General features: G+C 33.3%; 1 protein-coding gene across 1 annotated transcript in view; it reads right to left on the reverse strand.

The window, feature by feature from the left end:
• LOC108916936 overlaps window positions 1-26,683 on the reverse strand; it is an 86,629-nt gene extending 59,946 nt beyond the window's left edge. The window contains exon 1 of the mRNA XM_018723281.1: window positions 26,453-26,683. Coding sequence (XP_018578797.1) covers window positions 26,453-26,486 — 34 coding nt within the window. The 5' untranslated portion in view covers window positions 26,487-26,683. The remainder of the gene's footprint in view (window positions 1-26,452) is intronic.
• Window positions 26,684-27,995: the final 1,312 nt, after the last annotated feature.

Here is a 27,995-nt window from a genome sequence, read left to right on the forward strand (position 1 = left end):
TATCAGTGTGTGTACGAAAGTTTTAAAAGAAAAATATTGTTCTCCTATCTATTTTTCACAAATAAGGGATACTTGTTTTATGTCGATAAATTTAACCGTTTTCGATTTATTTCTGTTTTTCTATTGGATGCAATAAAATAAAATAAGATAAAAGTTTGTAGTTACTTACGTAAAAAACTGAAGATTATTTTTAATAATAATTTAATTACATTCAGGTGGCTACATTAAATTTTTATAATTAAAAAAATATTCCTTTCACTTTTTTATTTTTTTCGTTATTTAACATTATTTTATGAAAAAGATTAGATTTTTACGAAAAAAACACGTTTTCAATTTAAAACAATCAGTAAAAGATACAACATTTATCCTGTAATCAATTAGCAGAAGTGACCACTTGAGTAGTTCAATAGTTTTAATAAATTATGTATTTTATTTTATTGCATCCAATAGAAAAACAAGAAATAAATCAAAAACGGTTAAATTTATCGACATAAAACAAGTGTCCCTTATTTGTGAAAAATAGATAGGAGAACAATATTTTTGTATTAAAACTTTCGTACACACACTGATAAAAAAGTTATAACCAGTTTTTATCGACCAAGAGTATATTTCGTAGCGCCCTCTAGCGTCTACAGCAAAATTAAGTACGGATTCGTTTTTCTCGTCCCAGAAATCCCCCTAATCCAAATTTTCAAAAGAATCCTTTGAAAACTTTCTAAGAATTTTAAGAATTTCGAATTCTAAATTTGAATTTTAACGCCCTGTAACTTTTTTATTAGCCACAAATGGACCAAGGTAAGTTTGGCTTAATCGCATTATCTTGTTGTAAGGAATCTACTCTTGCTCTGTGTCCCATTAATTTCGGGACACCCTGTATAATATCTTTGCAAGAAATTATTGCACAGTAAATCCAAGGGCAGTTTTCAAAACTTGAATAAATTCTCTGCAAAGACCTGCCATGGTTTTCGAAGAATTTTTATCTTTGACATCAGTGTAGTGCAAAAAAAATTTTACTATTTTTTTTGTTTTAGAAAATTTACCGCTAATTTGCAAATATTTATGAGATGACTAATGAAAGAATTAAAACCTATTGAAAATCTCTAAAAAATTCATGAATTTTTTTCCTTTAATTTTTTCCAATAGTGTAAGTAATAGCCTTTGGTGTATCTAGAACATAAAATTTGGAAAATGCATCAACTCTTTGGAACTAATGGAACTGAATACCAGTATTTTTTATATATTTCGTCGATATACGCGATCCGAACAAGGATTTTCCGCCCACCGCAAAACAATACCTTGATCTACGCACGGACAATTTCCACGCAGTTGCACCGCAAACGTACGTATGCTCGTCCAACTTTCGGCGCGAAAACAAACACCGACGCGTGCCATAAACACATGAAACGGTGCCAAACAATCACGGCGGCCAATGAAAGGGGCCCGCGCCCTAATCCCTTCTATTGTAATTAGCGTGCGTCCCCTGGATGCAGGTGAATTCCAACAAATCCGCCGCTCATGACTTGCGGCACATTCCGCTGGAAATTTACAGATAGACAAATACATAAATATTTATATAAACAAAAACTACGCGCTGCGGTACAGATTCACATGCCCGAATTAATGGGTGAAATTAGGTGTGAGGATTATAGCCAGGAACAATAACTGCGATATTATTTATTTAATTGATTCGGCGCGGTTCGGTTAGTTTAATTTGTTTTGTTAACAAATCAGTTAACACAGGATTGTCCTTTTACGATTACCGTTGATACATCTCGTTCACTGTAACGAAAAAAAAAACGTTTCCAAACGTAAAAGCGCGGGATCGGACTGTAATTTTTCAGCTAGCTTTCTATTGTTCACATGTACAGGGTATCCCAAAAAGGATACAATATGCCCTATCCATGACAGTCGCCGCTGACGAGGACCAATGCCGTCAATAGCTCCTTCCAGAAAATCATAATACTCACTGTTTTCTTTTGGTACCACAAAGAATATCATGGTATCAACTCTCAATTTTTAATTTTGTGTGACCGCAAAATACCCACATTTTTCAAATATATACAGGGTTCTTCACGGTAAGTGGCCTATTAGACGTTTAGAGGAACCAAGGACAATATGACTGAAATTTTGTCTACGGAGGTTATCAGATATGTCTTCAATGAATGCCTTCAAGGCACATTTGATGATATTTTAACGTAATATTCTTGAAAATGTAAGTAAACCGCAAATATCTAAGAAAATTGAACTGTAACCCCTACAATGCCTATAGCGGAGAAAAGAGAATTTGATTTTCTATAATACGACGCAGAAAAATACAGTTCCATTTGAATTTGAAAAGTTTTGTCGGTTTTAAGTTTTCAAAATGTAACGTGAAAAATGAGACACTTAGTATAATTTTCTTCAGGTAATTTTGTTAGCGGAAGGTAGTGCATCTTATGTTCTTTGTGTATTCCAAAAAGCAAATGAAAACTCCTAGAACGAAGAAAGATATAAGGAATTTTCGAAACGCTTGCATCTGTCAAATTTTTTGTAAAATGACGATTATCTCGAAAACGGTCAGATTTAGGTACAAGGAAGCTTTAACATTTTTGGCTTATTTTTAATTTATCTTGAAGATAATGCAATAATATATAGGGTGTTCCATTTAAAATAACGAAGTTGACAGTTACTTTCGGTATAAACGGAAGTGCTACGTTAATGGCATTATTTTCATTGAAGAGAACATATCTGATAACCCCAGTAAACAAAATTTCAGAGTCATATTGTCTTTGGTTCCTCTGAAACGTCTAATAGACCACTTACCATGAAGAACCCTGTCTACATATATAACATAAAATGAACCGATCCCGACGAAAATTAAACAACTCTTACTAAGAGTTGCTTCCGTCAGTAATTAAAAGATTCCTCTCATTACATTTTAAAAGGTCTAAAATCTAAAAGCAAGTAACATTCAAATTAACATCCTACAATTTTTTTTTCCTCTGATTAGAGCAGCAGGAAATGGTGAAGGCGGTTGCGGAATAAAGTACTGTTATGAAAGTAAAAAGATGGCACGAAATTGGGACTAATTGAATCATCACGAACATTTCTACTGAACACGATATTTATGCAAACTGGTATTCTCTTTCTCTACAAGAAGCACCTGTCAAATTTCATAACACATTAGTTAGGCGATCTGCATTAGATTTTTAACCGGATAAATTGCTTTCGAATAATAACAGTGGACAGATTGAGGTTTCTATCGACTACAATGTAATCATCACGAGAGAATGGTTTATGATTAGAGGAGATTGTTTTATGAGGTGTTGAAGATGTCAAAAACGTTTTAAGATTACAACATATAATGCTAGTATTTTGTAGTATGTAGGATGAGACTCTAGTCATGCCCAATTATTTTAGACACAAAAGTTATGTGTGGTAAATGGTAAAGCAGGAACAGCGGATTAAAAATAAAAGTAGAGATACATAATTTGATCGAGGATGAAACTAAAAATTGTAATTAAGATTAATTGTGGAAAATAAATCCTTTCTTTAGATAGGTAATACCATTGTATAAGTAAATATTACCACTTTGTATATTGAAAATATATTTTTTAATTTAATTTCTGATTGAATGACATTTTTCATAAAGAACCAGTTTGAATATTGCAAATAATACGAAAAAATAAGTAAAATAAGTAAGTAAAATTAATAAGAAAATATAAAACAAGATGCCATCTACCGGTTTTTGTAACGGTACCGGTAAGTAACGGATAAATTATTGCCTGTTTTACGGTTTCAATGAGGATTTAGTGGCAGCATTAATCTCGATAGTTTGAACAATCCTAGATATTTGTTGGTTAATGCAAGTTATGCTACATGCCAACATTGCATTGTCAATCAAATTCTGGTGAATAACAGAATAGTAATGCCCAACTAGGCAGAGGTTAGAAACTCTCCACTGGGTTTAGTTTCCGAAATGAAATTGTTTAACTTAAACATTTTTAGCAAACATTTTCCATTAATATTCTAATAAATGGGAATTCTGAACAACTTTTCATAACAAAATTACTTCCAACGTCTCACAGAAAAAGACATGAGACAAGAGCTTTCAAATGCAACACTTAGGGATATGGAGTGTAATTTTTTTGTTCTCGACAGGGTCTGTTTAATACTACGAAAGTTTAAAAATTTTCTGTTTTAATTTATGCAAAAGCACGAGTTTGGTTCTAAAGCTAACTTTCCGACTAAAATGAACCATTCTATAACGCATATCTCAAATCCAAGAGAGAATTCCGTTCGATCAACATTGTTTAAGACATTAAATCGATTAGGAGCAACGTAATTTCCATTAAATGCATCGAATTAAACGGTTTGGCTGCGGTTTTGCGGTGCCTGATTAATTCTAAACAGTGAAATAATAATGAAGGATGTCAAGTGGAAATGCTATATAAAATAAGAGCTGTCAGGTCTTGTAATGTATTCTGGTGTCGAATGCAATTCGACTAATCAATCTAGGTGGGGTTGTTCTATGAACAAAGCAGAGGCAACTGTTGCAACAGACGTCAGAACGAATTTTATAATATTTACAGTTAGAAAGAATAAATATTTTTTTGCAAATAACGCCTCAATTTTATTTTTGAATTTTATCTTTGAAAATAGTAGAGTTCTCGGAAATATTATAAACGTACTTAGACCATTCTTCAAAGTTAATTGCAATACGAAGAAAGATTTCGCTGCCTAAAAAAAGAAATTCACTCTGTTTCTACAATTATCGTAATAGTTCCATTATTACTGTTCTGAATCGAAATTACACTGAGGACGTCCTTGCGCGGAATGGTTACGTGACGTGCCATCGCACTTGACGGAAGAGTCTCGGAGAAAGTGATGACCTCCTGAAGAACCAACGGAAGAGCCTTGATGGGTCGTGCCGTTGCTCGCGGCGTGGTCGAAATAAACCGCCATTAAGATAGTTAGGAATGCTTTTAAGGTAATTCTATTCTTGAACAAATACAGGCTTAATTTAAATAGCCCTTAAAAAGTGCTTAAATCTTCTCTACAGAAAAGGAAAAGACATTACTGATCTATTCATTCAATGTTCGAAGTAATTTAAATAAATTAACAGTTCCTGTACATGAAGACATTTTCTTACTGTCTACAAAGTTCAAATCTGAAATTTGTTAATACGTGCACAAACAGTTTCCGTCATCCCATAGCAGTTGTAGTTATTTTATTTGATTGCAACAGTCATATTGATTTTCGATGAAATATTTCAGGTACCATATGTAAATAATTGGTGGCTGCACAACCAATTACGGCTTTTTAATATGTTTATTTTTATTCCGATGTCAACTAATTGATGCATAGTTGCAAATTTTTATACGCTAGCACAATTGTTAATTAAAATATCTGCCAATTAGTATTACATCGAACATTCCATATTGTTAGTACCAATAATTTCAATAACTATTCAGTAAATTTGGATGCTTTTTATCAGCTAGGAAATTAAGCGATATTTGTAATTCCAAATTGCTTTGCTGGAAGTGATTTGGAAAGGAATGGTATGTTTTAGATTTTATATATTTAATTGATCATTTGAGAGACTATTTTTTGTTTCATGATCTCTGGAAAATCTGGCCATGTAGATATATACTATGTAAACTTGATTCGTGGTTCTTTAGAACGTTGAAGGAGCACTTTTCAGTCCGAAGGGAATTCCAAAGAATTCATAATGTCCGTTATCTGTTTAAAACGCATTTTTTACCATCTTTAGAATTCACCTCTATTTGATGTTATCCACCGACTAAATCTAATATAAAATATTGACTCCATTTAGTCTTCTTTTTCTCCTGTGGTCGTCATATCTGAATATTATACAGCCAAATCTCAATTTTTGGTCACCTCTGAAAATAATCTCTTAATAATGACTCTAAACATCACCGTAATTTTTATAATACGAGTACATATTTGATTGTTGTTTAGAAGTTTTCAGAGGATTATAAAAAATAATAATCCATCTTTAAGTTGAATGGTATAGTTCTTCCGAAGCCAGTTGAATATGCAAAAAAACGTCTGGTAATAAAATTTAATGAGTTTCATAAGCGTCCCTAAAAAAATTTTCTGCTAAAGGTAATAAATTATAATAATTTGTATATAATGTGTAGAAAATTTCTATTATCTGTTCATTTGGCCAACGACATATTTTAATTATTTATGTCATCAAACAATTTTATTATATTGGTGGTAAATTTCGTTTTGTTCCGTTTCAAAAGGTGTCCAAAATGCCATGTTGTGATAATATTAGTAAACAAAATATCCCTCTTATTTCTCCCTTTCGCAATTGTAATACGAATGATTGATAGAAGGTGACTATAATAAATTAAAATTGCTTGAATCACAACAAATTCCGCACTCCTGCACTGCAGTGCTGGTCAATTTATGAACCACTTGTCGCCTGTTGTGATTAATTGCACAGAAGCCCAATACAACTGTGCTCATTTTTCTTTGGCCGCGCTCGCACTCTTCAACTGGTCGTATACATTTCTACCACCAGCACGTTTAGTTCGACCAGATCTATATATGGGTATGGCTAAATAAGTATGGGAACAAGTTTTTCAAATATTTCAATGCCGAGTTGCTGCTTAGCGACCGAGCCTTGTACATACCTTGAAATTATAGGTTCTTCAATTGACTTCGGAAAAACTATAAGTAAACGTAGATAACATTCAGGAAATAAAAATCAAGTTGAATCCAATTAAATCGGAGTGACTTGCTAAAACTGGCATTAAGAGATTCATAACAGTGAAAACAATATTATGGAATATTTAAGAATTTTTATTTTTAGATATATTAAGTATTTGGAACCAATCCATTAACTTTGACCTTGACTATAAAAAAGTAGGTAGATACATTAAGAAGTGTCGGTGACGATATATCCCCATTAAAATTTGCATAAAAAAGTTAATATATTCAAAATATTGCACATTAGGTAAATCTCTTGATATATTCAAGCATTTTTGCAAACATACAGTTTGTTCATCGATTTTACGTATTATTGACAATTTAACACATATTTTTCTACAATCATTATTCAGGGTGACTCAAAAAAATAGGGGACTATGCAGGGGATGAGCATAAAAAACATTACATATTTGCCTTGTATATCTGGTTTAACGTTAATAGTGTTGAAGTAAAAAATAAATAAACTACTCTGCAGACTATATGTCTTGACTATTCTGTGATTAAAGTACATACTTTTCTTCACATTCAGACAAAAATCAAACTAGTTGAAGAGTGCGGTTTCGTAAAGAAAAATACAACTTTCAGTTTCATGTTAGATTTATCTACTTTCTGCTCCTTTTCCCTTAGATACATGCAATTTCTCAATCATATGATAACAAGATCACAAGACACTCCCCATGCAAGTTCTAGCGGACAAGTTGTTAATGGCATTGACCCTGTGCGAGTATTAATTAATTTTATCGATACGCAGTGGATTTATGAGAGAAATTGTAAGGACAACGGATTCTTTTTGCAACTGTCAGTGAAAACAGTTTTACTGGAGCTGAGCAATTTGATTAATTGCCTATGATCGTGGAACTTCTACTAACTTGAATAATTTGTTTTTTGATTGAAACCACATTTTAGCATACTTTCTCCTACTTGTACGAGGATTTTATACGTGATGTTCCATTTTCAATAAAATTGCAGGATATCTAGAAATGCAAAGTGATATATTTACTTTACTTTGAAGGCATCATAATTTATTCTAGCGTTCCTAAATTCTCATTATAACGTTATAACATATCAAAAATGGGGAAATGTAGTCATTAACCTATAAGCCATAATTTCTTTATCATGTATTCATGTTTTTAATGTACAAAATTTCGTTTTAATATCATTATTTGTTTAGAAGATATTTGGAGATACATTTTTTGGAAAATTTTAAAACCAGTCCTACAATTTACGTTCACTTAGTATAATAATTATTCTAATAATTAAAACGATATTTCGTGCATTTGTTTTTAACTTGTAGGTACTGGTAACTGATCAATCTGAGATTTTATTAAAGCAATTTCGAACTTGACGATCACTCAATTTTTAATAATTTTTATAATTTTTTAAGGAATTATGCTTCCTTAAACTTCCTTGTATTTCAAGATAATTATTTAATTTTTTCGCAGCCTATACTTTTTATAACTAAAATGAAAAAAAGCTTAGTATCCATTTAATATTTTCCTAAAATATTCAAAGCTTCAAAGCTTTTTACTGCTATATAATTTTATTTATTAAGTTATAACCATTATTTATTTATTCCATTATTGCTCTATGGTTCTTTAGGATATATTTACTGAAAAAACAAAAACTAGATCTCCCATAGCGCAAATAATTATTTCATGTTTGGTTATTTATTTGTAGAATAACAATAAAAAACAAATGACACCAACCATAAATAATTATTTAAATGTAACGCAATGCAAACACGAAACGGGTTACAGCATTAATCATTCCGCAGAAAATAGATGTGCCTACATAATTAATTTTTATTCAACTTTGTTAATTAAATAAATAAATTAAATAAATTCAAAATAAATAAATACAGTTTATAGTGGCTTAAATAGCATTGCCTCCGGATCAGGGAATATACCAAAATAACTACATTTATATTCGCCTACATTATTTATTGAAAATCGAATGCAAGTACCTATACTAAAGAAGCAACGACAATTTTTTTTTTAATTAAATTCTCTCTGAACTAATTAGTGTTATATCAAAAAAATATGTGTATACATCCGTATGCCAGTAAGTAAATATATTTTTATTTTTAAACGGAACCATAGTTTTTATGAAATAAAATACATTTCTGTTACAGTTTTCATCAAATAATCAAATATCTGTACAACATAAATAATATTCAACAATGTCTTATTTAAAACAATACTTTTGCATGGATTAAATATTATGCCACACCACTGTATCTATTTCGTGAGAAGAAAAGAGGAAAGTTCTTGGATAAGCCGATATTCAATTGGATAAAGGAATTTTGCTGTAAAAATTACCAGGACTCAGTCCTTATGGCACTTTATCTCAAATATCTTATATTGAAAATTAAATGCATTTATCAGTTTTGTTTTGCTATACAAGATGTTTGAAATTGGATACGATAACATTTCTATCTCGGAAACTGTTTGTTTCGAATTTAAAATTTCTAATGCGACGTTTCGTCTTTTAGGACCACCATCAGTTTTTGAGTGTAGTTCACAAATTGTCTCCTTGCCGCATACCTAATCTCATTTAAATCTTTTCTATATCCCCTCAATTGTTGCAACTTTTGTTGCTGAATTCTGCATTACCAATCTTATAACCAATCTGATTTGTTTGCCGGTATTTTCATGCTCTGAATTTATTTTATTAATTGGCATCAGTTTACTGTATCAAAGATATGTAGTTCTATGTCATGCTCGTAATATTGATATGTGTTAGTTCTTTTATAAACCGTTGTTGGTACTGCCCTATATTCTGCCCACTATATCTACTTAGTCTATTTATTATTATTGTTAGTTCTTTGTATGTGGCCTTCAGTAATGTAATTCTGCTGTAGTTCTTGCATTTAGTTCTCTCGTTTTTAAGATCGGTGTAATTTATCCCATTCTCCAGTGTATAGGTACTTTTTCTTCTTCTATAAATTATTTCCTTCTGTCGTCAAGTGTGGTTACAGTTTCTTCTCTTCTTTTTGATCTATCTTTAAGTTCCATTCCCCTACTTCATTCAGTTTGTTTTGCTTTCTCATTCAATAAAAGAGTGGCCTGTTATCTTCACTATTTTCTTCCAGCTCCTGTATCTGATCTATAATGCAATTTGATATTTCCTTTCTGTATAGTTGGTTTTTTCTATATCTAATTCTCTCTTCTTCCCTTTCTATCTCCAACCATCTCTTCAAGGCTTGTGCTTTTTCCTTCAATCTCTTTTGTCATTCTTCGTCAAACTTTTCTTTTTGTTTTCTTTTTTTTGTGCCGCTAATATTTCTTCTGCTGCTTCTATTATGCTACTTTTTATAATTGTCCACTCTGTTTCCGTGTTATTTTCACATTTTTGAGCTTATTTTCTGCTTTTTCATTTTTGTTTCTTGCGCTTCCAGTATCTTTACGTTGCACTTCCTTCTTGTTTTCGCTTTTTTAAGCTCATTCCTACTTATTTTCATTTTCCTTTTCGACATGAGCAGTACCAACATATGTTCTATATGATCCAGGTTATTCTGTGCCACCTCGAATGTTTGAATTTTTTTCTTCCGTCGATACGTAGCGAAGTAAACTACCAGCTTTGGACCTTTGTAGAACCAGTTTACCGTTTCCTTTTAGTTCAACGGTGTGGGAGAAGGCGATTACGCCCTCACTGTATCCGTTACTTAATTTAGAATAGAATGAACAAACACAAAAATGCTATAATTTAATAGTATTGTCCCTGACATTCAAACAGTAATAAATTTAAATTGATGACCATTTGCATAACGACCAAACAAATCCTCCAAAGCGAATCGACCCCGTCAGCTGCAACTAAAAGTGTGTCAACATGCCTCGCACTGCGAATAATAGTGTAAATTTTCTTGAAAGATGTATGTCGTCTTGTCTACACTCATGTAAATGTATTACCTCATTTTCATATATCTATATACCCTTGCTTTTTTTTAACGTCTGCCAGATGTTGGATTTTCAAGAAGGAAAGTTATCTGGAGGTTATCGTAAACATTAATTGCGACATGTGCGACATCGATTGGAACATATTCACGATATTTTCGCATTAGGTGTGTATGAATGTATAGTATGAAAAAAGTATGGACAGTAATACAGGGTGTTAATGAACTTATGTCAATAAATTAAAAGGTTGAAAAAGGGACAAAAACTGAGTTAAGTGATGTCACAAACTTGTATCGGAAGTTTAAGGTCATAGAGAAAAAAGCTAATTGAAAATGTGTTTAAAACTGTTTTGGAAAAGCTGAAATACATGTATTTTATCGCGGCGAGTACGTACAAACAATTCTGTAACACTTTTCATGTTCAGTTTGATGACCCCTCCAGTCGCCGGATCTCGTCCCATTAGACTTCTTTTTGTGGGGATATGTGAAACATGTGCGACATCGTATTGCCGAAGCAATGATGCAACGCGTGCGAGCGAATTGGATAGGTAGGGCTGAAGCTTGTGTGCAAGCAAATGGTGGTACATCGAACATCTTCTATGGAAATCAGCAGTTCTCAAAATGTGACTCCTTGCAATGTTGAGGTAAGTCAGATTTTACTCAAGACAAATCCGTGTATTTACCTCATTTTGACATAACGGACATGTGGCAAAAACATTTGACATAAGTTCATTAACACCCTGTATGATCCTATGATACCTTGTTTAAGTTTAATATGCCCCTCTATTTTTGCCAATAGTTTCGGAAATGAATAAAATATAAAAAATAAATTGAAATCTTTGTTGCACACTTAAAATAAATAGTAATTTAAATATTCAAGAAGAAATTAAGAAATTTAACTGTATTGGTCTATTCATAAAAAAAATATCTACATTTTTATATGCATCATCAAAGTGGTGATAGTCTTTGACATATACAGGGTGTTCAACAAGCTATTTTTTAAAATGCTTGCAATTTCTAAACAAAACCGAATCGGACATCGGACCTATGCTCATATAAGAAAAAAATTTTGAAATTAACCCAGTTCTGTGAAAGTTTGTCATAGAGCTTGGAGGACGCCCTGTAGAGTTTTGAAAGTTTAGAGAAGGATATTTATAAGTATGTTTTTAATAAAAACATCTTTAATATTCAAAGCATTATATAGACCTCTTAGAAATTATTAGACTGGCATAATGTGATAAACATGCGTTGCATTTTTCTCATAAATGATACTTACTTCTTGTAAAATTTGAATAACATTTGATCCATACCGTTAAGATTAGGAATTTGGAAGATTTCAACTGTCGAAAAGTAAACAATGCAACATGAAAGAAAATTCTTGTGAACATTTAAACTAGGCCAAAGTTTTCTGCCTCTTGAGCTTTGAAATTTCAAAAACCGTACCATGGCAAACAATAGTAAAACCAGAGTAGTCTAAAGTTTTACACAAAGTTCGCCCCTTGTTTAATTGAATCATAGTCAGCGAAGGGAATTACAGAATTACACGACTGATGAAATAGTTGGAGATTTTAAACTTTGCTCAATTTTTATTATTTTATTAATTTTCTTAATTTCTGTTATCTTAACGATATGGAAATTCGGCGAACCGAATGTGAAGCCTTGTACCTACCGAACACAATAATATCGCAACCATGCAATTTTATTGTTGTCCTGAGACCATTTAACTCGTTGCTGTGCGAAACACAGTTGCATTTACAAACTCCCGCATTCAGTATTGAAAACTACGTAGCCGACTGTCGGACGAGGTTAATTAGCAGGCAATTTAACTTTCTTGTAATTTGTAACTAGCTGATAAATGAATGTGCTGCATACAGGAATAACATCAAACAAATTTGGACGTTGGCATGGTTATACCACAGAGTACATGGATCCAAGTGAAATGTATGCGCTGCACGCATAATAATTCGAATCAACATTTTTTAGAAATGGGTACCTCAGGAAATTGCAAATGTTAACAAGTTCTGTGGGCGTTTTCGTTTGCTTCGCATTATGAGCATATCATAATATTCGCGATTGCTAAATAAATGCCCATCTTCAAAAGAAAACTTGGAAATACGGCTATTAAGTGTACTCTCGAAAAACAGCACAGCAATCACTACAACAATATATTACAAACTTCCGAAACTTTTGAATACAGTCCGGCTTGATAAGAAACTTACAAACTACTAAAAATAGTTTTTTGTAAGTACTCCTCGCGATATCATGTATTTCAGCAGTTTCAAAACAGTTTCAAACACATTTTAATTAGCCTTTTTCTTTATGACCTTAAACTTCCGATACAAGTTTGTGACATCAGTTAACTCAGTTTTTGCTCCTTCCCCCCAATTAAGTTTCTAATACTTCTTGCCTTCGTTTGAATCACAGTTTCTCTTAGCTGTTGATAAATTATCTTGAGTACATAGGACAGAGATTAAAACTATAGGAATACATTTTAGGGTTTTTAAAATCATGATTACAGATTAAATATCGCGATACAGCTGTCTGTATATTAAACTAATGCCATAAGTTGTAAAAGAGAAGATGAATACTGTTAAACGACTTGAATATATTTAAAAACTTTTATAAGTACGTACAGTTTCTACCTTGCAGTGTTAAATAAACATGTGAGGTAATATTTTATAACTTTTAAGCTAATCAGGGAGAATAATTGTAGTAATAAAACCAGCGTGTTTATTTCAAACCAGGTCGAGGTCTTTCATTTTTACACCAATTATTTAATAACAAAGACAAAGGCGACAAGCCATATGGCAAGGAACATTTGGCTATCTTTTAAATGTAGCGAAAAACTTTCTTGTTCCATCTGTTACTACAACTACCAAAGTATCGGTAAATAGCCTACTTTAAGAAAAGTCACTTATTTTATACACCGTAATATTGTAATAGTTCAATTAAAAGCCTTTTTTCTCGAAAACCGTCCACATTAGAAAATTCTAACAAGAGTACATTACTTTTAGAAAATAAAATTATACATTAGAAATTGGAGCCCGAATGGTAAAAAACTTAACCCTAAAAAATTTGAACTTAAAATGTAATAGAAATGTAACATAACTAGCGCCCTCTATGAAATATCCAAAAAAGTAATTAGACCAGCGTATTTGGCGTCCTTAAAATCCCCGGACTACCAAATTCCATAAAAATATTTCGCATCGTTTGGAAATTTTCGTAAAAATTCTATTTTAAAAATTTTATTTTGTCGCTCTGTATCTCTAAAAAAAGAGGATATATAGTTTGTGGGTACACATGTTGAAAGTGACCCATTTTTAGGCGTTACGTCAAGAACGCCGCCGGACGCACCACAGGGTTCCCGGAAGCCGACCCCTGTAGAGTGGCGCCAGGACCAGGGACTTCTGCCACCGACTACCAAGATACCTACAACCGAATGCACACAGAGAAGACTACTCTCCAACGAACATTCACCCTGTTAACACGTCTTTTCATACACAAGTTTTCTGTACACCAGTTTTCAATAAAATTCTTTATTAGTACCGTTGAGAGAGCGTTTATTTCTTGCTGTACAGCGAAAGCAACCCTCAAGTTCATAAGACAAAAAATTCTTATTTTTTAAAGTACTATCACCCCCTGTATTTACGGGAAATCTTTCTGAAACACCCTGTATATAATGTCACTGTTGTTAAAAAAGGAGAATTATCCTATCATTCATTTCTCTTTACCTGTATATCATGTTCACCTACATCTCGTCATCTATTAGGATTATATATGTCACTTCTAGAATAACGGTAATTTTCCTTTCATATCTTTGGTCTACTTGCTTCAATGTTAGAGAAAAATTCAGTTGACAGAAATGTTTCATAACAATTGTCCTTTTGAGCAAGGATTTATTAAAGATAAGAGAAATAGAAAGATTTCCAAGTATAACTTCAGTCTTTTGGGACAAAAACAGAAATTCAAGAAGAATATATAAAATATACAAATTATCAAAGCGAATCTAGTAGGCCCTTGACTTGTTTGACTATCTTCGTACATCCTTTCTTTTTCCAATCGCTCACATTTAGTAGTTCCAAATCCTTGTCTTCTTCTTCTTTCACCCTTGTCTTATGCATTTTAATCAGAGTAAGAGCAATTTCCGATACTGTTATATGATAACTTCTGTCAGGGTTTCTTTTTCAAACATTGAGGATATTAGGAAGCTGTGTAATTTTTATAGATTATACACGCCACACCCTGTATAAATGGATAAAATTTTAATCACCTCTAAGCAAAAGCATTTAAGTTTATTGTCCTTCTGTGGACTAATAAAGTCTGAAGAATACATTAACATTTTCGTAGGTATAAGCAAATTAATTTACATTTATATGGGTACGTGGTCTCTGCAACAAATTTTAAATTACAATTTTTTAAATACGACAAATTGGAACGTTTCCTCATTTCTAATATTAAATTCAATTGCATTTTGCATGTGTTGAGTAAGTGAACATTAATTAATATTTTAAGTAAGCAATTAGCAGACGACAATCTTCTTCTGAATTTAATTCTCTTATTTTTTTGGAAAACCGCGTGTTTGGTCAATTATATGTGCTGCTCCTCTGAAAGTAAAACGTATAGCTACAACAGCGAATTAGAAACTTTGTAATTATCTGAACGTTTCCTCTATCCAAGGTTCTAATTATTATAAAATGAGGGAGATACAGTCCAATGGCTCCCGTTTAGTTGATACACATTCCTACGAGTCTGTCTTTAGCGAGCGGCCAGAAGTTATTAAAGTAGTCCAGTTGTCAAGGAAAATAAGGACTGATATATTTTTTGGTAATTGACATAAAAAACTCATTAAATGTCTCGAAACTCACATAAAATTCATTAACTGCTATTAACAAATATACTGTTTCCCATAAAGCATATTATGTAGGTACACTTGGACGAAATAATTTATATTTTTTAATTGGTAGACCATTTAAAAAAAAATCGGAATACCGCAAGGAAGTGTATTGGGACTCTTTATCTTTGCATTGTTTAGTAATGATCTCCCAAATTATGTCGGGAAGATGGGAAAGTTTTTTCATTTGCAGATGATATTACAATTTCAATATAATTTCAAATACCTACTTTTAATTGGAAACAATGACATTGCATCTACTTATTCAATTTGATTATTGATGTGATCTTTTTACACTTAAATCTTGAAATAACTTTATGATGAACATAAATTTCATTTCACTACTCATTTTACCACACCTAGAAAAGATATAGTGTGGTATTTCTTTTAAGACTATGCGGGACAGTAACACTGCTTTGATAGGGTTCTTATGCTAATCATTCTATCACCTTTGATGGTTGTTTACAACTTCAGCCAGACGTTGCCGATTTAATTGACAGTATGGCCCGGTTTTCGCGTGTCGCAGTTGGTAAATAGTTCGTACATTTTCGTAAAGCCACAATACATTTCATTCAGAGGCAAAAGCGCGCACCAAATTTGCCGTCTGTTGCACCTAAATTATAGAGTTCTTTAGGCTAAAAGGCTAAAACGTAATACTCGGCTAGCACGCGAACCTTAGATTTAGTGAATTGAATTGGGAAAAGTTACGGCTACATGGATACTCGTCTTGTGTGTTCTCAAACATCGCACTCGAGAAATTGCTAGAGAAACCTAAGTTTCGTAAAATATTTTTACGGGTGTGGCAAGATCCACGAGAGAAAATAGGAAATAGAACTAATTCAACACACAAAAATAACAATTTTTTTGTATAAATGAAGAAAACTGAAAAACACGTACGATATTTAAACGATCTCCATGATTTTATTTATTTATTTATTATAATTTTTTTGTTGACTGAGGCCTGAACCAATGAGGTGTTAGTAGCATGTCTTTGGACGTCTTCTAATTGCAGAATGTCTTGCTTCAGAGTAGAAAATCATACATATAGTTACAACAAACTCAAGATGCGGACGAATATACAAGGTGTTAATGAACTTATGTCAAATATTTTTGCCACATGTTCGTTATGTCAAAATGAGGTAAATAAACAGATTTGAGTTAAGTAAAATGTAATTTTAAAATGTGGCTTACTTACTCACTTTGAGAACTGCTGATTTTCATAGAAGATGTTCGATGTACTCACCATTTGCCTGCGCACAAACTTCAGCGCGATGTATCCAATACGTTCGGCATGCGTTGCAACATTGCCAAGTCCTCTCGAATCGTATTATAAGCTTCGGCAATAACTCCGGCAAGCGATTTTGCAAAAAATCTAGATATGAAGCACCGTCTAAGCTTCTAGGCAATTCAAAAGGTCCTATTAAAGTGTCATTAACGATACCGGCCCACATGTTCACTGAAAACTGTTGCTGAAAGGCATCGCGGCGTATTTCGTGTGGATTTTCGATAGTCCAGTGGTGAGTATTGTGGACGTTACGTACACCATTTCGACTGAAACATGCTTCATCTGTAACAAGTATTTACTCTGTAAATTGAGGATTTCTTGCATGTTCCTGAAGCAACCATTCACAATAACCTCGACGTAGTGGAAAATCCTCAGGAGTAAGCGCTTGAACACGTTGAATATGAAATGAGTATAACTGAGCTTCTCGCAATGTCCGCCACACAACAGGATGTGAAATATTTACTTGCTGTGCGATATTTCAGGTGCTACGATGCGGATCTTCTTCGACGAGATCTAAAATCGTCTCCTCCACATTTAAGATGCTTAATGGTTACCCTGGGCCACCATCGCGACCTCGTCGCGCTTGTACTTCACCGGTGTCCAAAACTCTGCGCTACAGCAACAAATGTTCGCGGTGCGGAGGCACGTCGTTCAGGATATCTGTGGGCATTTTCGTTTGCTTCGCCATAAATTATGAGCATCATAATATTCGCGATTGCTAAATAAATGCGCCAGTTTCAAAAGAAAACTTGGAAATACGGCTATTAACTGTACTCTCGAAAAACAACACAGCAATCACTACAACAATGTATTACAAACTGATTTTTGAATACAGTTTGGCTTCATAAGAAACCTACAAACTCGTAAAAAGTGTTACACAATTTTTTGTAAGTACTCGCCGCGATAAAATCCGTGTATTTCAGCAGTTCCAAAACAGTTTTAAACATATTTTTAATTAGCTTTTTTCTCTATGACCTTCCGATAAAAGTTTGTAGCATCAGATAACTCAGTTTTTGCTCCCTTTTCACCTCTTTAAATTTTTGACATAAGTTCATTAACACCCTGTATGTATGACAAATCTTGAGAAAAGTAATTTTGTTAATATCATACAAATTTTGGACACCCCACGACAATGATCTAACGTGATAGTAACGCCAAGGTCTACTGTGACACTATATAGGATACGGTTTTCAATATGTAATTTAATTTAGGGTTGTTTTTGATCATGTGCATCACACAGCATTTAGAGCAACTAAAAGGTTGTAACCATTCCAAGAATCAACGACTAAATCAAGGTAATTTTGTAAAGCCAAGAAGGTGATGGGAAAAACTTCAATTTGTCGGCATGGAAAAGCGATCCAGATGCGCAGTTCTTTGTAAGATCCGATACATAAACTAAAAATGAGATAGGACCCAGCACTGAACCCTGGGGCACACCACTTAAAACATCTCGTTTCTAAGAGTGACAGTCGCTGACCCGCATTCTAAATTTTGCACGTACTCCAGTGTATTCCAGCTTAAATATCTAATACCCAGAGCTTCACCTGAATGTGATATGGATATCAAACAAAAAATATTTTCGTTTAGTAAACAATCGAACATCCCATATTTAATTCGTTAAAACAATTTCCTCGCGCATTTAAATTCCGTTTGGCGCCGGTGAGCCGTGCGAAATTATTTAGTTTCATTCACTGTAAAATATATTTTTTTTATAAAACAATCGGTGCAACCGTCGAAGCCGCAGGCCGCGATTATCAATACGCGAGGTGGACAAATTATGCTCGAAAAATTCGCCCGGAATCCATTTACCCATGCGATGCTGCGATCTGCGTACTGAATTAATAACATATTTATTATAAACATGTAATGGAGTTTGTTGCGCGCATTATACAGTCGATTACTCAATAGCTTTTGCTGCTCGTGTTCATCAGAGCACGAATTTGTTTGAATATATATTAATTATTTATTTTTTCGAATGCAAATTATTCGAATAGCACTAATTTTAAAAGCAATTCTCGTGTCAATAAAGTTGTTTTATGTGGTTGCGTGTGGTATCATATTCTGTGACGTTGGGTAACCTGATAGTAGTACGGTTAGGTGCAGTGCCTAGAATAATTATTTCGTCACGCACTTGATAAATTTGTTCATATTTTTTTATTATGTGACGCAGGCTCAAAAAGTATATTGTGTATTATTGTAGAACTCTGGAGAAAACTCTCATTTTCGTGGTACACATTCCTTACAACAGTATTCTTGAGAAGTAAAGGTTTCTATAAAGACGCTTAAGGAGTGGATCTAAGATCTTTCTCTATATGTGACCTAGCTACTATGAAACATCACTTCACATGCATAATATTGGGAATTAGGATACAAAAATAGAATTAATAAGTTAGAGTTGCGGTTTTCACAGTTCGTGGTTCGTTGGCATAAATTACTCTTGTCATCTTGTCATCTGTGAGCAAAGCGTGTACGTTATTCAGACTCGGAAATACTGAGACCTACATTTAATAATCTTGCGAGTTGAAAAACTTTTTTGTTAAATAGAATGACCCATATTAGTAGTCTTGGATGAATGCAAAATTTAATGCTCTTTCGACTGATATAATGTTGTCCATACTTATCTCTAACAGTTTTCCAGAAAAATCAGGTTCTTTTCTAAAGTCCGGAAAAGTAGCCATGTAACAGCGTCAAGAAGGCCTTGTAATTGTATTAGTACAAAGTCGCTACATAGGATTTTACAAAAGCGCAGCACAGCACATCCTTATCGCATCCAATTACACCAAGAGTTACTAAAAGTAGACTTTCAGCTGAGACTGGAGTTTTGTCAGTGGGCACAGTGAGATGTTAAAAAAAGATGAAGATTTTTCATCATATTCTCCAATGAGGCTACTTTTCATCAAAATGGTTTCGTTAATAGTCATAATTGCCGTTATTATGACACAGTAAATCCTCACCAATTTCGAACAATTCATAGCCAACGATCGTCTTTGAACGTGTGGGGAGCAATTTTGGGAACCCATGTCATTGGACCATTCTTTTTGGACCAGCATCTTCTGGAGCAGTTATACTTTTTAACAAGCACTCTAGAAGATTTTTTAGGCGACATTCCTTTAGCTACACTTCGAAGTATGTGGATTCAACATGATGGTGCTCCACCTCACAATACCGCTGCGGTTCGTCAGTTTTTACACGAAATTTTTCTTCTTTTACACCACCAACTATAGCGGAAGATATGTGTCTGGCGTAATTTCAAGAAATTCAACAAAAACATGCTGACCAATGTTGAACAGTCTTTTAAAAACCGAATTCGTTTGTGTATTAATCAAAATGGAGCAACTTCGAGCAATGGATGTAAATCAGCGGTCTAAGTATTATTCTCCTTATTGTGTTCCGAGTTTCAGTTTGTTTCGTTTTGCGTCAAACCACTTTTTAAACATGCCAGTAAATATTGACACTGTAAGTCCCAGGCCTGATAAAAGTGAGAGAAAAGTGGTTTTGCAATGTCTTCTTGACGCTGTTACATAGCTCGGTCTTTAGAAAAGAACCTTAGAGATAAGTAGATATGGACAATCTTATATCAGTTGAAAGGGCATTCAATTTTGCATTCACCCATTTTAACAAAAAAAAAGTTTTTCAGCTTATAAGATTATTAAATGTAGGTCTCAGTATTTCCGAGTCTGAATAAGATACACGTTTTGCTCACAGATGACAAGATAGAGTAATTATGCCAAACCGAAATATGTATACTGCAGGTTACTAACTCTTACGATTTGGACGCTATCTAGCCTCATTTAGAGAGCTGAAATTGTGATTTTTTCAAAAACAATTGATTATCTCGAAAACGGTAAGTTTTAAGCACTATGTACATTTAATAAACTCTACCTAATATTAACCAAGGAATTCAAAAATGCAATAATACACAGGATGTTTCATTTAAAATAACAAAGTTATGTAGCGGCCACGCGAAATGGAACACTCTGTAAGGGTAAAAATATTTTTTTACATGGCCCACACGATTAACTTTAATTAAAACCATGTTTTATAAATTTTACAGTTGCAGAGTTACAGAAGAATCCCTGTTAGGTGGAACATACTGTATATTCATTGAGCCAAATTACTCTGCAAACTTTGCAGTGATACCTAAAACAGATGTTCTGCCTTTGTTTTCACACCACAGATTTCAGTACAATTTCTTGTACATAAATCTTCCTCGACTCGTCAACATTCAGGAAAATGTAGGACATCATAAACTTCGATATCCGTATTATTGTCATATTTTACTTGGTTTATACAACTGTTTTCTTATTTGAATATGTTGGTAAAATGCGGCCCGTTGGCAGCGAATTTTGAGGTACCCTGTATAACCGAGCAGCCGAAGCGTTAATTTAAAATGGGAGGTGAAGTGAAACTAAACTAATTTATTCTCGAGATTATTTCAAGTTCAAATAGAGTATCCTTTGACAAGGCAGCTAGTCTTTTAAATATCCATTATTATTCCAGTCCTTTGCTTGCAGCTTTAGTTTCACTAAGGGGTTTAATTAAAATATGTTTCATAAAGTAGATGTATATATGGATGGGTATAATTAAAAAATTCTCGATTATTAAAATTTACCAAGTAAACAACTTTGTATTTAAATTAAGTAATTACAAGTTCATTATAAAATGCAGCTAGGAATAAAATGATTAAAATTTTCAAGACAACAAGCCTCGAGTATTATGCATAAATCTTTTCCGGTGAAAGAGTTTCTTGATAAAAAATCTGTGCATTTGAACAAAAAATGCTATATTGGAACAAACTCCATAAGATATTTTAACGTCGTGTGTTCAGATATCAATATAATTATAATATTTATAATAAAAAATTTAAACATATCCATTTTCGGATGCAGGCAAATTTAATTTGAAGCAAAAATTGACAATAACTTTTATCATTTCTTCAGAAAATATTAAATCTTTGAAAGGGTAACCCCTGTTATGTCAAAATAAAAATTAATAGAGGCTTTTAACTTTTTTTAAGATTTTTTACGTTGGTGCTGTTTATTTAAATTTATTTATTGTATGAGTGTTTTAAGTAGCATTTTATCTACGCAAGAATGTTTAAACGCAAGAACGTAGTTCGAGGGTTTAATATTCTTAAGTGGATAAAAGGCAATTAAAATACGAATGCAATACATCGTTTTATCCATAATCACATCACAATCATATTTGTGGACTCGGAATTATTGAAATTTAATAAAAAAATATTCGCTTAATATTTCTTACTAGTACTCAATGAAACGTGGTAGGATTTGTTATACCTACTGGTTGCTATAGTACGTTGTTTATTATAAATTATTTAATAAATAATTCTATCTAAATTTGGTAAAAATGCAAGAGAGTAATTGTGTTCCTATGGCTGTTTTTGAAGAAGCTCAAGAAGCAATTTTCCATTTATTGCTAGCGAAATCCAGGGAACGTTACGAAAAAGTGTTCGCCGAATTTAACGAATGGAGGGAAAAACGGAGAGTAATGACAATAAATGAATAAGTCATGCTGTCGTATTTTTTAAATTAGAAGAAAGAATATTCAATTTAATCTTTGTGGTCAAAGTATTCGATGTTGAAGGCTACTATAAAGGTCTATAAAAATATAAATATTGAAAAATATCAAGCTTACTGCTTATTTGAAGAGTGAATCGAGAGGATACAAATCAAAAAAAGCTGCAGTATTGGAAAGAGCACATATTGAAGAATTTTTCAATGGGGCTTCCGATAAAGAATATTTACGGTAATATATCATTACCTTTTACATGTTGTTAGGTATATAGTGAACTTTGAATTATTTTAACTTGCACAATGGGGATTCCTGGTGCCTGTCGATGCTGCGAATTGACAAATTTGAAAATTAGTTACGTAAAAGTCGTTTTCAGGTACCTACTTGTTTCAATACCTGACACCAAGACGGATATTTCAAGAAAATTTACAATTATAGGAGAAGGATTTTGCGTGAATGCTGTTGAAATATGCAGAAAATATATTTCTCTGCGACCAATTCGCCTAATACAAGACAGATTATTTTTAAGATACATTAATCGAAAATGCTTACTGTCCTTTATATGAGGCGCACTTCAACAACTTTATTGGCCAATAAAGGTGCTGATCTTACAACCATCAAACGGCATGGTGAATGGAAAAGCTTCCTTGTAGCAGAAAGTTATGTTGAGGAGTCTATATCTAACAAACTTGATATTTCAAGGAAAATCCAAGGAAAATATAGCTGTTCCTTACAAGAAGAGACATCCGAAACTTGTGCAAATTCTTCACAAACTTCGGCAGATGTTATGCGTTCCGAAAATGATGGCAACCAACAATGCTACAAGAGTTGTTATTAACGGAAAGGAAGTTAAATGTGATAAAACCAAAAACGAAATGTCTATTACTATAAATGTAAATGTTAATGTTAATAAGTAAATAAATTAAATTTGATTTATTATAGGTTTATTATTTTTTCATTATTCTACTAGTGAAATAAAGTTACTTTATTTCACTAGTTGATAAAATATCACTTTAGACGGTTCATATGGTGTGGATAAAAGTCCGATTATAAGGTGATTGTCGATAAAAATATATTAATTGAACAGAAATTAATTTTAAGTTAAATAAGTTAATACTAAGAACTCGAAAGTGTTAACCTTTTACTTTTATTCTAACGAATAGGATTGTGCCCTGAAATTTTGTAGATTTTTTACAATTATCCTACAGAAAGAAATAAAAATAAATAATTAATTTATTATCTACTTAATTTAAATAATATGTACATTATTACATTATTATGTTGCCGAGAAGGTAATTAGTATTTTATTAAGAACCATGAATATGTATACTTATAAATATTTTTCAGTTTTTTTTTTAACTTTAACTTAACTAACATTTATTCCATTTGTTCGTTCTTAGAACAAAAATTAATGTCACCTAAAACTACGTTCTTTTTAACCTTAACTTGTTATTTAACTGGATTGTATAATTTTAAGAAATACCAATTTTAATTTGATTCACAGCCGATGAAACAGAATAATGTATTTTAATGTAATCTCGATCATATTTTACAGTATTTTTCTATTTATTCACACACTCGTGGGAGTTCAATATAATGATTCATATCTTTATTTTGGCAAACTTACCAGTTTTTAATTTTAAATGAGAAATTCCATTGAGATCAAAAGTAGATTTACATAATATTTTCACAGCGTATTTAATTATTGTGAATTCTGTTTCCATTTCAGTTCACACAAAGTGTATTGCTGTTTTGGTCTATGATTGCTGCCAACAAGAAATCTCTTCTCGAAATTTTACTAAATTCCTTTTTACAGTGTAGAAAAATACAATTATAAATGTTGAAGTCAACTATAATTAACATAAAGAACTAGTTTACGATGAGATTTATTGTTTGGATATACATAATGATTCATACAAAATATCTATTGCAAACTGTATGAGTTCTTTGTGTGTGTGTGTGATTTAAACTCGTGTAACTTCAAAAAAAAAAAAATAAACTTTATTCTTCGATCTAGCGTACATCTACTCTCCACTGCTGCTTTACGAATACTAATAGCTGTCTCGCTCTCTCTCTACCGCGTGCATACCACCAGTGGTGGGGATCACCTCTGTGCGTTCAGGTCGAGCGATACAGTGTGTTGCATACATTTACATTATTAAATTAAAAATATACATACAACATCAAACATGCCGCGCCCCTTGAAAGGCTGGGCTTTCAACATAAATGAAATAAAGATAAATTCAACTAAATATTCATACATTAGGCAACATAACAAATATGTCAAATAACAGTTTTCATTAATAAGACATTCATCAAGCAGATTCGATGGGCAAAACACAAATACTTCTCACGGCACGTTTCACTACACCACTTGCGACCTTTATAGTGACGACGCGCACTACACTATCGGTTCCAGGATGTGTTTGGAGTATCCTACCCAACTTCCAATATAGCGGGGGAAGATTNAACCTATTTTCTAGTTCAATGATTTTTTCCGAGCTACTTGTATCAAGATTTTCAATAAACGTGTTAAACCTAGTTAATTGACCTTTCAGTTGTCCACGGCGTGCAATAAGCTTTTTTAACTCAGACATGTTTGTTAAAAAATAATAAATGCTTAAAATTAAGTTGTTGGTATTATAATCGCAATAACCTTAAACAGATTGAAGCAGTGTGTTTGTGTAAAAAAAAACGTAGGAAATAAAAAGGGATTGTGTGACTCACGACCTTGCCGCCTGTAACTGATAACCGGTGCCGGTGCCCTGGGTCCCGGTGCACGTGTAAGCAAGCGCCGCTTCTCTTCTGTCTAGGAGTCTGCGAAAACCTCGCTTCGTCGTTTTTTGTTTTCAAACTTGTAGTTAAGACGATCAGGTTCTCGTTGGCTGAGTACTATTTTCCTTTTCCTTGTGTAGAATTGTTAAACTGTATGTAATTGCGAAGGGACTGTAAACTTCACAACCAAATATTATTGTTTTGTTAATGTTCTTGTTTAACCATCGGCTCGAATGGACCAAAATTATGTATGAGTTCTTTGTGTGTGTGTGTGATTTAAACTCGTGTAACTTCAAAAAAAAAAAAATAAACTTTATTCTTCGATCTAGCGTACATCTACTCTCCACTGCTGCTTTACGAATACTAATAGCTGTCTCGCTCTCTCTCTACCGCGTGCATACCACCAGTGGTGGGGATCACCTCTGTGCGTTCAGGTCGAGCGATACAGTGTGTTGCATACATTTACATTATTAAATTAAAAATATACATACAACATCAAACACAAACTGTTCTGTAATAGGAATTTCCTCTCACCCAAAAATTAAGTAATTCTAAATTTTTCAGATGTTTATGTTATTACAACTTTAAAACACATTTACTTCTGCAACTTTTGGAAAAGTTCTTGTTATTCAATTGAATCAAAAATTGATAGGATTGATTCTACGATCACATATACAGCCTGTTACAAATTCGCTTCTGCAACTTTGCTTCCATTTAAGCTACTTCGCATCTCTTACCGTTTCCGAGATAGCTGAAGTGAGAAGCGAATTTGTAACAGCCTGTATACAAAACTGAAAATTTTTAACTTTTAAAGTCAAAATTTCAAAGTATGGGACTGAACTGGCTTCAAAACGATTCATATCAAAATAAAAAAAGACTTTTTTAAATCTATCCTTTCCTTTGTAATCAGGACAGTAAGTTTGTGAAAAGTGCAAACAAATAATTATTGAATTGACAGAGCTAAACCTTAGATTTAAATGTATTTAGGTTGCATAACATCCTGTATCTTAAATATAATGCGTATTCCAATTCACATTTATAATAACAGAAATATGAATTATCAGAAATACTTAGGAGTACTGTGAAAAATTCTTGTTTCATTAATTTAGTAAACTTCCGTTATATGTAAAAATCAGTTTGACTAATTTGCTTCAAAGGGCGTCACAAAGCAGTTTTAATAACTTTTCAGTTGCCGAGTCATCGACGTAAACGCTTACAAAATAGATTTATAAAATATTTGATTATTAAATTCAAATATAACATGTTGAATGCATTAACTTCAAGGCAGTCGCACTTCAACTACATTAAAAAGTTCTAGTTTAATACCGGCTCCCAAGCAAATTACATTAAAACTTACCAATCAACACGTAGAAAAGGAAATAAACAAACATGTTTATAACGATGCGAATTTTCCTAATTTACACCAACTTGAGGACGGTTAGCAAACAAAATTCAGACGAACTCACACATACATGTTTATCGGAGCGAACTTCGTGAAAATGTTATAAAACAGAAACCGCTTGGTTTACTAACACACAAATAGGCGAAGAGATAGCTCGTCGGAGTTTGCTATTAGCATTGTGTTCGGGACATGTGATAAAAGACTAGTGTCCGAGGTATCTTAGTGGAAAGCATAACGTTCTTGGAAAGTACTCCCTGCCATAATATACCATCGTCCGCGAAGAACGAAAAGTACTACTGCGCTCGCTACGTTGCCAGATTCATCGGTCACTTACAGGATACTAATAATCACTTATTAGGTACTAAGGCGATCAACAGGTAATCAAATCCTTGTCCGACATATTTCCCTTCTAGTGCATTCTTTTGGGAAAGAGACTTGTTCCGTTTGATGGAAAATTCAATTTGTTAAAAACCAAAATAAACTTGCAGCATGTTGACTAAACCAACAAAAAAAGTATATGAGATTTTTTAAGTGGTTTTATCAACTCGTGCTGGTATATAAAATACCGTGGTTTTTTGGGTTACGCAGTGGCCTAACTATCTGGTCGCCACCAATTACAGACTTGGCAAAGAATCTTTTACCTGCCTCTATTATTCTCGGGTTATCTTCTTCTGCTTCTCCTAGTGGTTGGTCCTAATAAATCCCATAGCACTGCGGCCTAATTAGGCCTATTGTGCGTCCCACTACTAGTCCTATTCAGCAAGTAGATTTGTCCTTTTTACAAAGTCCAAAAGTTTCCTTGCTGACATTTCTCTCAGTTCCTTGGGTTCCAAATAGGGTCTCCCAAGGAGCGCCATTCTGCTACGTGCAAACCCCGGGCACTCGCCCAGGATGTGCAGAGAAGTTTCGCCGATTCACATCCTCGGCAGACCGGACTGTCTACAAGCTTTAGCTTATGTAGATGTTTCCTAAAGTGACAGTGTCCCATTATGAGTCCTGTCACTCTCCTGAGCCGGATTCTGTTCAAGCTCAGTAAATCATTCGCTCTTTCCTTCGAAGGATACTCCATGAGTTCCTTAGAATGTCCTGGCCTTGAAGTCCAGTATTTCCTGTGTTCTGTCTCAGTCCATTTGCCCAGAGTCCCGACTGACCACACTGGGAGATGTGCCACAGAAGGGTTCCGGGCCAATGAACTCTGTCTCGGATCCCTTCCTAGCAAGTTCATCCGCTTTCTCATTTCCACAAATGCCTTTGTGTCCTGGCAGCCAACACAGTTCGACTGTATTGTTGGTGGCCAGTTCAGTCAGCATTTGTAAACAATCCCACACCAGTTTTGAACTTATCTTGTGTTCGCCTAAAGCTTTAATTGCAGCTTGACTATCAGAGAATATATATATGAGTTTACGTTTATAACATCTATGTACATTCTCTGCCAGACACGTCATTATCGCGAAAATTTCTGTTTGGAATACGGTAGGGAACTCCCCCAAACTGTAGC

The sequence above is a fragment of the Anoplophora glabripennis genome, unplaced genomic scaffold, assembly GCF_000390285.2.
Source record: "Anoplophora glabripennis isolate ALB-LARVAE unplaced genomic scaffold, Agla_2.0 scaffold1, whole genome shotgun sequence".
Taxonomy (NCBI): Eukaryota; Metazoa; Arthropoda; class Insecta; order Coleoptera; family Cerambycidae; genus Anoplophora; species Anoplophora glabripennis.